Raw genomic sequence first — 10,428 nt, 5'->3', positions numbered from 1 at the left:
ACGGAAATTACAACCCGCTACCTTCCACCTAGCTAGCTAGCCGATTGGTTGCCTGTTTATCTATCTACCACCAAACCCTTTACTCAACCATTGTTGTAGCTCATTTTCATCTTATTTGCGTGCCTCAAATGACCATCCATCCAGGTTGGAGACAATCCCTAGGCACGTCGGGGGCGTGACGGCCACATACTCGTCCACACTGTTTTCGACCTGAGCACGGAAATTACAACCCGCTACCTTCCACCTAGCTAGTTGGCCGATTGGTTGCCTGTTTATCTATCTACCACCAAACCCTTTACTCAACCATTTTTTATCCCTTATTTTCTTCTTATTTGCGGCCTCAAATGAACATCCTTCCAAGGCAGAGAGAAGCCCTGGGCACATCGGGAAGTGACGGCCGGCCACGTGCTCGTCCACACTATTTCCGACCCGAGCACGCGAATTACAACCCACTACCTTCCACCTAGCCAGCTGGCCGACTGGTTGCATGTTTATCTATCTACCACCAAACCATTTACTTAACCTCTTTTGTTGCTCATTTTCATCTAATTTGCATGCCCCAAATGACCATCCATCCAGGGCGAAGATAAGCCGTGGGCACGCCAGGGCATCACACACACGCAGTGCTAGGATGTTGCTGCTGGCAAACAACAAGCAAGCTGGCAAGGAAGCAACCATATTAGCCCAACTACTGCATCTCCCTCTCATTCACTTACTCACTCTTCTTCTTACTACTAGCAGCTAGCAATATTGCATGGCCATTACGATCGCAACCTTGGTAATTCCTCTTGTAACAAGATAAAAGGAGAAGAAGCACTCGACTCTTTTTGGACTAGCTGCCAGAGTGCATTTAGCCAACCAGACAACGTACACCCTCACTAGGGACAAATAGAAGGAAATAAGAGAGTACACTCTTATATATAATAGTGGCACACACCCACGATGTTCATCCATTCCATCCACTCATATTAATTGTAATTCATCCTCGATTAATCGTTAAGTAAATTACCTTTAGCTCCCTCTTATTTTCCATACATTACATATAAGCAATGTTTAAAGAAAATTACAACCTGCTGTATGCAAAAATTATGATAGCGGGGAAAAGGTACTCACGAGGTGGTGGTACATGGCGGCGGGGGCGGTGTTGGGTGCAGCAATAATAGCGGCTTGATGTTGTTGGTGCAGGAGAGGCAGAGGTGGCGACGGCGGTTGCGCCGGAGCAGCGGAGGATGAGGGGGAGGAGAAGGAGGAGTAGTCTGGGTGGGGGTAGGAGAAGACGGAGGAGTAGTAGTAGCCCAACGGTGAAGAAGAGTAGGCGGAGAAGCTAAAGCCCGCATCGACGAACATCTTCTTCTCCTCTGTTGACTGTTGGATCTCTGCTTCTTGGCTTGTAAGAGGAGGAAGAAGGGATGGATGGATCTACGGATGGATGGATTGTTGGTGTATGAAGGAATGGGTTGGTATAGTTTGGAAAGGCCACCGCAGGAAGGATTTATAGGAGGAGGAGGAGGAGGAGGAGGAGGGGGAGGGGGAGAAAAATCGACAGGGAAGGGGAGGGGAGGAGGAAGAAAGGGACAAAAAAGAAAGAAAAGCCACGCTGGTGTCTCGATCTTGGTGGTGGGCTGGGCTGGTAAACAACTAGCAAGGAAGCAACCATGTGGGCCCGCCCAGTTCTACATTTACCTCTCATTCACTCACTCTTTTTGTCGTTGAAAAAACAAAACAAAAAAACTTACTCTTCTGGTTACTGCCAGCTGCTAGGAATATCGCATCGCCATTACGATCGGGCCCTTGGTAATTCCACTATAGCATGATAATAGAATAAAAAGAAGCACTCGCTTGTTTTTGGACCGACTGCAAGAGTGCATTGCAGCTAACCAGACAACATACACCGTCATTATAGTCAAATAAATGTAAATAAAAGGACACACTCTTATAAATAATAGTGACATACACCCACCATGGTTATCCATTCCATCACTCACATTAATTGGAGTTCATCCTCGATTAATCGTCAAGTATTTTACCTTCAACTACCTCTTATTGTCTATATAATACATATAAGCAATGTTCAAACAAAATTATAACTCGTTGCCTTCCACCTAGCTAGCTGGATGATTGCTTAGCTGTTTAAACACCGCCAAAATCTTTACTTATCCGTTTTTGTTGTACATTTTCATCTTATTTGCGTGCCTCAGATGATCATCCATCCAGGGGGCAGAGACAAGCCCCAGGCACGCCGGGGTGTGGCGGCCATGTGCTCGTACACACTATTTTTGATCTGAGCACGTAAATTACAACTCGCTATCTTCCACCTAGCTAGCTGGCGGATTGGTTGCCTGTTTATCTGCCACCAAACCTTTTACTCATCTGTTTTTGTCGTTCATTTCATCTTTTTTGCATGCCTTAGATGACCATCCATCCGGGGGGCGGAGACAAGCCCCAGGCACGTCGGGCATGATGGCCACGTGCTCATACACACTATTTTCAATCTAAGCACGCAAATTACGACCCGGTAGCTTCCACCTAGCTAGCTGGCCGATTGGTTGTCTGTTTATCTGCCATCAAACCCTTTATTCATCCGTTTTTGTCTTTCATTTTCATGTTATTTGCATGCCCCCATGACTATCTATCCAGGGCACAGACAAGCCTCACGCACGATAGGGCATGACGGTGGCGTGCATGTTCACATTATTCATCTACCTGTAGCTATGGTGTAGTGAAGAGGACCCAAGGCCGGGCCCAATCCTGCCATAGCCCCTGTATCCATCGTCATGTTACCCCGCCCACCAGACACACTTTTTGCATATCAAATGATGGACTTCCTTGGCACCAACCTAAACCTTGGGCCTATCTATCTCCTAATATCAACATTCATTTTAGTCCCTTCCGCCTAATTAAATCTCCTTTGCTTTCTGGTTATATACCACCAAACCCTTTTACTCACCTGTTTTTATTAACCTTTTCATCTTATTCGCATGTCTTAGATCACCATCCGTTAGTTCATATGTTCTGACACGCCGATGGTGTTGGGAAACTTAGTATAATATTAAAAAATAGCCTTACGATCACCGAGGAACAATATGAAGATGCGATAAACGGTTTGGATCATATCAATATTGACTTCGAGTTGCAGCGGAAGAAGATGAGTCGATGTAGATCATACTTTGAGAGCCTCAAACCGTAGATGAATGATCTCGTGGACTACCCATGAACAATTCCCCGAACGGAAGACCGAAAGCATGGCCTCTCTACGAGTTGCAAGCGTACGGTCTCCACGATCCGGCATCAATTCACCATCCAGAGCTAATCATTGCCAGAGAATTAGAGGGAGGAGATTGGTACCACATTGGGCTTCGAATTATGAGGATTAGAGGACCTAGGTATAGCTCTAATTGATCGACTACGACAAACTAGAACTAGAGAACTGGAGAAGGCACCAAAACTTGTCTATCAAAAGGGCCAAAATCCTCAAGTATATATAGGTTGGAGGGAGGAGAGAGGGGTGCCACAAGGGGAAAGGAATCCTCCCCCTTTGACCGGCCAAAGAGTGGAGGAAATCCCCCTCTAATTCGGCCTCCCCCTTCCTTCTACAAGGAGGAAGGGGGTGTCTCCATCTATTGGGCCTAAGTGGCCCAATATGCTTTTCCTCACTTGGCCTTTTAAGGCCCGCTGATATTAAATTAAGTATAAAAGCCTCCTAACTATTATTAGAGCCTTTTATTGTTAATTTAACATCTCCAAAAACATTTTCCACCTATATATTATTTATCGGAAATACCAGGTATTGACCGATAAACTCTGAAACCGTTCTCGTGACCCTGAAATGCTTCTGGTTCTTATCAAAACTATTTCGAATATTAGTGAAACTTCCTTAAGCTTGTGACCTTGTAGGTTCTGTAAAACATAGACAGGAACAGAACTCCTTTCGTTTAGTGACCCATAGCGGAACCGTGGACATCCATATCGATCCCTATGAATACACGAATGACAATCGAGTGAACCTTTGGTTATCATGTGCTATTCCTTTTGCTTCGTGATACTATACAAAATTCAAGGTGAGATGTATCGGTATCCTTTTGAGTCATTCTCATGCTTACTATACCGGTCTCCTCGTTACCGATTATGTTCTTCTTTCTTGTTGACATGTTCCAGCATCCCTGTGACTTAGTCACATGTGTCTGCCCAGACGACGATGTATGATGTCACACCTAGTGGGAACTAAGAATATCTCTCCATTGTCGGAGGAGCAAATCTTACTCTTGAGTTATCTAGTCTCTTGTTAAACTTTTTGATGTACCTGTAAGTTGTCGTTATGACCACCATGTTACAAATGACGTATGAGCAACCCTAAAGTCCACTGTACGGTAAGAAGTGACTTTGATGCTCTCATGGTCTGCAGAATTAAATCACACGTTAATTCTTCGTGTTATAACAATTGACTTGTGATGATTGCATCTCAAATTATAACAAACAAGTTTTATATGATCTTTCTTCCAATGTTATATTCTCAATGTTATTTTAGGACTATCGTTACATTTAACAATATCCTAAGATCCAAAAAACGTGACTACCAACAACACTTGAGATAGTCTTTGAGACGAGACTAGGAATCTGGTTTACCATTTATCATTCCACATGTGCATATGAGTTTTGCACTGAATCGTATATTCCATGATCATAGCAGTTATAGCATAGACTCTTAAGAATATAAACTCTTAATTTTGAACATAGAAATATAGTAATACAATATTAGTCTCTAGGGCATACTTCCAACATATGGGTCATCGCAGAACCAACCTATAGCATGGGACAACCTTAACGCCGTCTATCTCCTCGCCTGCACTGCCTCATCCTCCTCCCCTCTGTTGATATATCATATCGCACCGTGCTACGTCTTGAGCTTGCATTGGTTTTCCTCGAAGAGGAGAGGGTGATGTAGCAAGTGTAGCGTAAGTATTTCCCTTAGTTTTGAGAACCAAGGTATCAATCCAGTAGGAGGCTCCTCAAAAGTCCCACGCACCTACACAAACAAACTGAAAACACCACAACAATACAATATGTGTCTTGCAACCCTATCTGTCACTGGGTAAGAACACCGCAAGATTGAACCCAAAGCTAAGCACTTCTCCTATGGCAAGAAAGACCAATCTAGTAGGCCAAACCAAACTGATAATTCGAAGAGACTTGCAAAGATAACTCAATCATACATAAAAGAATTCAGAGAAGATTCAATTATTATCCATAGATAAATCTGATCATAAACCCACAATTCATCGTATCTCGACAAACACACCGCAAAAAGAGATTACATCGAATAGATCTCCACAAGAGAGGGGGAGAACATTGTATTGAGATCCAAAAAGAGAGAAGAAGCCATCTAGCTAATAACTATGGACCCGTAGGTCTGTGGTAAACTACTCACAACTCATCGGAGGGGCAAGGATGTTGATGTAGAAGCCCTCTGTGGTCGATTCCCCCTCCGGCAGAGTGCCGGCGAAGGCTCCAAGATGAGATCTCGCGGATACAGAAGGTTACGGTGGTGGAAATTGTGTTTCGTGGTGCTCCTGGATGTTTTCGGGGTACGTAGGTATATATAGGTGTTGGAAATATGCCCTAGAGGAAATAATAAAAGTATTATTATTATATTTCCTTGTTCATGATAATTGTCTTTTATTCATGCTATAACTGTATTATCCGGAAATCGTAATACACGTGTGAATACATAGACCACAATATGTCCCTAGTGAGCCTCTAGTTGACTAGCTCGTTGTGATCAACAGATAGTCATGGTTTCCTGGCTATGGACATTGGATGTCGTTGATAACGGGATCACATCATTAGGAGAATGATGTGATGGACAAGACCCAATCCTAAGACTAGCACAAAAGATCGAGTAGTTCATTTGCTAGAGCTTTGCGAATGTCAAGTATCTCTTCCTTTGACCATGAGATCGTATAACTCCTGGATACCGTAGGAGTGCTTTGGGTGTATCAAACGTCACAACGTAACTGGGTGACTATAAAGGTGCACTACAGGTATCTCCGAAAGTATCTATTGTTTTATGCGGATCGAGACTGGAATTTGTCACTCCGTGTAAACGGAGAGGTATCTCTGGGCCCACTCGGTAGGACATCATCATATGCGCAATGTGACCAAGGATTTGATCACGGGATGATGTGTTACAGAACGAGTAAAGTGACTTGCCGATAACGAGATTGAACAAGGTATTGGATACCGACGATCGAATCTCGGGCAAGTAAAATACCGCTAGACAAAGGGAATTGAATACGGGATTGATTAAGTCCTTGACATCGTGGTTCATCCGATGAGATCATCGTGGAACATGTGGGAGCCAACATGGGTATCCAGATCCCGCTGTTGGTTATTGACTGGAGAACGTCTCGGTCATGTCTGCATGTCTCCCGAACCCGTAGGGTCTACACACTTAAGGTTCGATGACGCTAGGGTTATAAAGGAAGCTTGTATGTGGTTACCGAATGTTGTTCGGAGTCCCGGATGAGATCCCGGACGTCACGAGGAGTTCCGGAATGGTCCGGAGGTAAATATTTATATATAGGAAGTCCTGTTTCGGCCATCGGGACAAGTTTCGGGGTCATCGGTATTGTACCGGGACCACCGGAAGGGTCCCGGGGGCCCACCGGGTGGGGCCACCTGCCCCGGGGGGCCACATGGGCTGTAGGGGGTGCGCCTTGGCCTACATGGGCCAAGGGCACCAGCCCCTAGAGGCCCATGCGCCAAGATAAAGGAAAAAGGGAAGAGTCCTAAAGGGGGAAGGCACCTCCGAGGTGCCTTGGGGAGGATGGACTCCTCCCCATCCTTAGCCGCACCCCCTTCCTTGGAGGAGGGGGCAAGGCTGCGCCCTCCCCCTCTCCCTTGGCCCTATATATAGTGGGGAAAAGGAGGAGCAATCATACCTAAGGCCTTTGGTTGCCTCCCTCTGCCTCCCGTGACACATCTCTTCTCCCGTAGGTGCTCGGCGAAGCCCTGCGGGATTGCCACGCTCCTCCATCACCACCACGCCGTTGTGCTGCTGCTGGATGGAGTCTTCCTCAACCTCTCCCTCTCTCCTTGCTGGATCAAGGCGTGGGAGACGTCACCGGGCTGTACGTGTGTTGAACGCGGAGGTGCCGTGCGTTCGGCACTTGATCATCGGTGATTTGAATCACGACGAGTACGACTCCATCAACCCCGTTCACTTGAACGCTTCCGCTTAGCGATCTACAAGGGTATGTAGATGCACTCTCCTCCTCCTTTCTACTCGTTGCTGGTCTCTCCATAGATAGATCTTGGTGTTACGTAGGAAATTTTTTGAATTTCTGCTACGTTCCCCAACAGTGGCATCATGAGCTAGGTCTATTGCGTAGATTCTATGCACGAGTAGAACACAAAGTAGTTGTGGGCGTTGATTTTGTTCAATATGCTTGCCGTTACTAGTCTTATCTTGATTCGGCGGCATCGTGGGATGAAGCGGCCCGGACCGACCTTACACGTACTCTTACGTGAGACTGGTTCCACCGACTGACATGCACTAGATGCATAAGGTGGCTAGCGGGTGTCTGTCTCTCCTACTTTAGTCGGATCGGATTCGATGAAAAGGGTCCTTATGAAGGGTAAATAGCAATTGGCATATCACGTTGTGGTCTTTGCGTAGGTAAGAAACGTTCTTGCTAGAAACCCATAGCAGCCACGTAAAACATGCAACAACAATTAGAGGACGTCTAACTTGTTTTTGCAGGGTATGCTATGTGATGTGATATGGCCAAAGGATGTGATGAATGATATATGTGATGTATGAGATTGATCATGTTCTTGTAATAGGATTCACGACTTGCATGTCGATGAGTATGACAACCGGCAGGAGCCATAGGAGTTGTCTTTATTTTTTGTATGACCTGCGTGTCATTGAAGAACGCCATGTAAACTACTTTACTTTATTGCTAAACGCGTTAGTCATAGAAGTAGAAGTAGTCGTTGGCGTGACAACTTCATGAAGACACGATGATGGAGATCATGATGATGGAGATCATGGTGTCATGCCGGTGACAAGATGATCATGGAGCCCCGAAGATGAAGATCAAAGGAGCTATATGATATTGGCCATATCATGTCACTACTCTATTTGATTGCATGTGATGTTTATCATGTTTATGCATCTTGTTTACTTAGGACGAGGGTAGTAAATAAGATGATCCCTTACAAAATTTCAAGAAGTGTTCTCCCCTAACTGTGCACCGTTGCTACAGTTCGTCGCTTCTAAGCACCACATGATGATCGGGTGTGATGGATTCTTACGTTCACATACAACGGGTGTAAGACAGTTTTACACAGCGAAAACACTTAGGGTTAACTTGACGAGCCTAGCATGTGCAGACATGGCCTCGGAACACGGAGACCGAAAGGTCGAGCATGAGTCGTATAGTAGATACGATCAACATGAAGATGTTCACCGACGTAAACTAGTCCGTCTCACGTGATGATCGGACACGGCCTAGTTGACTCGGATCATGTGATCACTTAGATGACCAGAGGGATGTCTATCTAAGTGGGAGTTCATAAGATGAACTTAATTATCCTGAACATAGTCAAAAGACCTTTTGCAAATTATGTCGTAGCTCGCGCTTTAGTTCTACTGTTTTAGATATGTTCCTAGAGAAAATATAGTTGAAAGTTGACAGTAGAGATTATGCGATCAGTAGAAAGCTTATGTCCTTAATGCACCGCTCAGTGTGCTGAACCCCAAACGTCGTTTGTGGATGTTGTGAACATCAGACATACACGTTTTGATAACTACGTGATAGTTCAGTTAAATGGTTTAAGTAGAGGCACCAAAGACGTTTTTGAAACGTCGCGGAACATGTGAGATGTTTCGAGGGCTGAAATTAGGATTTCAGGCTCGTGCCCACGTCAAGAGGTTTGAGACCTCCGACGATTTTCTTAGCCTGCAAACTAAGGAGAGAAGCTCAATTGTTGAGCTTGTGCTCAGATTGTCTGAGTGCAACAATCACTTGAATCGAGTGGGAGTTGATCTTCCAGATGAGATAGTGATGTTTCTCCAAAGTCATTGCCACCAAGCTGCAAGAGCTTCGTGATGAACTATAACATATCAGGGATAGATATGATGATCCTTGAGGTATTCGCGATGTTAGACACCGCGAAAGTAGAAATCAAGAAGGAGCATCAATTGTTGATGGTTGGTGAAACCACTAGTTTCAAGAAGGGCAAGGGAACAAAGGGATACTTCGTGAAACGGCAATTTAGCTGCTGCTCTAGTGAAGAGACCCAAGGTTGAACCCAAACCCGAGACTAAGTGCTTCTGTAATAAGGGGAACAACCACTGGAGCAGCATTACCCTAGATACTTGGTAGATGAGAAGGCTGGCAAGGTCGATAGAAGTGTATTGGATATACATTATGTTAATGTGTACTTTACTAGTACTCCTAGTAGCACCAGGGTATTGGATACCAGTTCGGTTGCTAAGTGTTAGTAACTCGAAATAAAAGCTACGGAATAAACGGAGACTAGCTAAAGGTGAGCTGACGATATATGTTGGAAGTGTTTCCAAGTTTGATGTGATCTAACATCGCACGCTCCCTCTACCACCGAGATTGGTGTTTGCGTTGAGCATAGACATGATTGGATTATGTCTATCGCAATACGGTTATTCATTTAAGGAGAATAATGGTTACTCTGTTTATTTGAATAATACCTTCAATGGTCTTACACCTAAAATGAATGGTTTATTGAATCTCGATCGTAGTGATACACATTTTCATGCCAAAAGATATAAGATAGTAATGATAGTACCACTTACTTGTGGCACTGCCATGTAAGTCATAATGGTATAAAACGCATGAAGAAGCTCCATGTTGATGGATCTTTGGACTCACTCGTTTTTGAAAAGTTTGAGACATGCGAACCATGCCTATTGGTGTATATGCATGAAGAAACTCCATGCAAATGGATCGTTTGGACTCACTTGATTTTGAATCACTTGAGATTCGCAAATCATACCACATGGACAAGATGACTGAAAAGCCTCACTTTCAGTAAAATGGAACAAGATAGCAACTTGTTGGAAGCAACACATTTTTGATGTGTGCAGTCCAATAAGTGCTGAGGCATGCAGTGAATATCGTTATGTTCTTACTTCACAGATGATTCGAGTAGATGTTGAGAATATTTACTTAATGAAACACAAGTCTGAATTATTGAATGGTTCAAGTAATTTCAGAGTGAAGTAGAAGATCATTGTGACAAGAGGATAAAATGTCTATGATACGATCATAGAGATGAATATCTGAGTTACGAGTTTTGGCACACAATTAAGACATTGTGGAAAATGTTTCACAATTAATACCGCCTGGAACACCATAGTGTGATGGTGTGTCCGAACATCATAGTTGC

At 44.3% G+C, this 10,428-nt stretch overlaps 1 protein-coding gene across 1 annotated transcript in view; it reads right to left on the bottom strand.

Annotated features, from left to right (window-relative positions):
• The window catches only part of LOC119314319, a 6,956-nt gene extending 5,477 nt beyond the window's left edge, over window positions 1-1,479 (bottom strand). Inside the window, exon 1 of the mRNA XM_037589062.1 lies at window positions 1,114-1,479. Within this exon, the coding sequence (XP_037444959.1) occupies window positions 1,114-1,347 (234 nt within the window). The 5' untranslated portion in view covers window positions 1,348-1,479. The remainder of the gene's footprint in view (window positions 1-1,113) is intronic.
• Window positions 1,480-10,428: the final 8,949 nt, after the last annotated feature.

The sequence above is a fragment of the Triticum dicoccoides genome, chromosome 1B (assembly GCF_002162155.2).
Source record: "Triticum dicoccoides isolate Atlit2015 ecotype Zavitan chromosome 1B, WEW_v2.0, whole genome shotgun sequence".
Classification (NCBI taxonomy): Eukaryota; Viridiplantae; Streptophyta; class Magnoliopsida; order Poales; family Poaceae; genus Triticum; species Triticum dicoccoides.
This window is presented reverse-complemented; position numbering and strand designations above follow the sequence as displayed.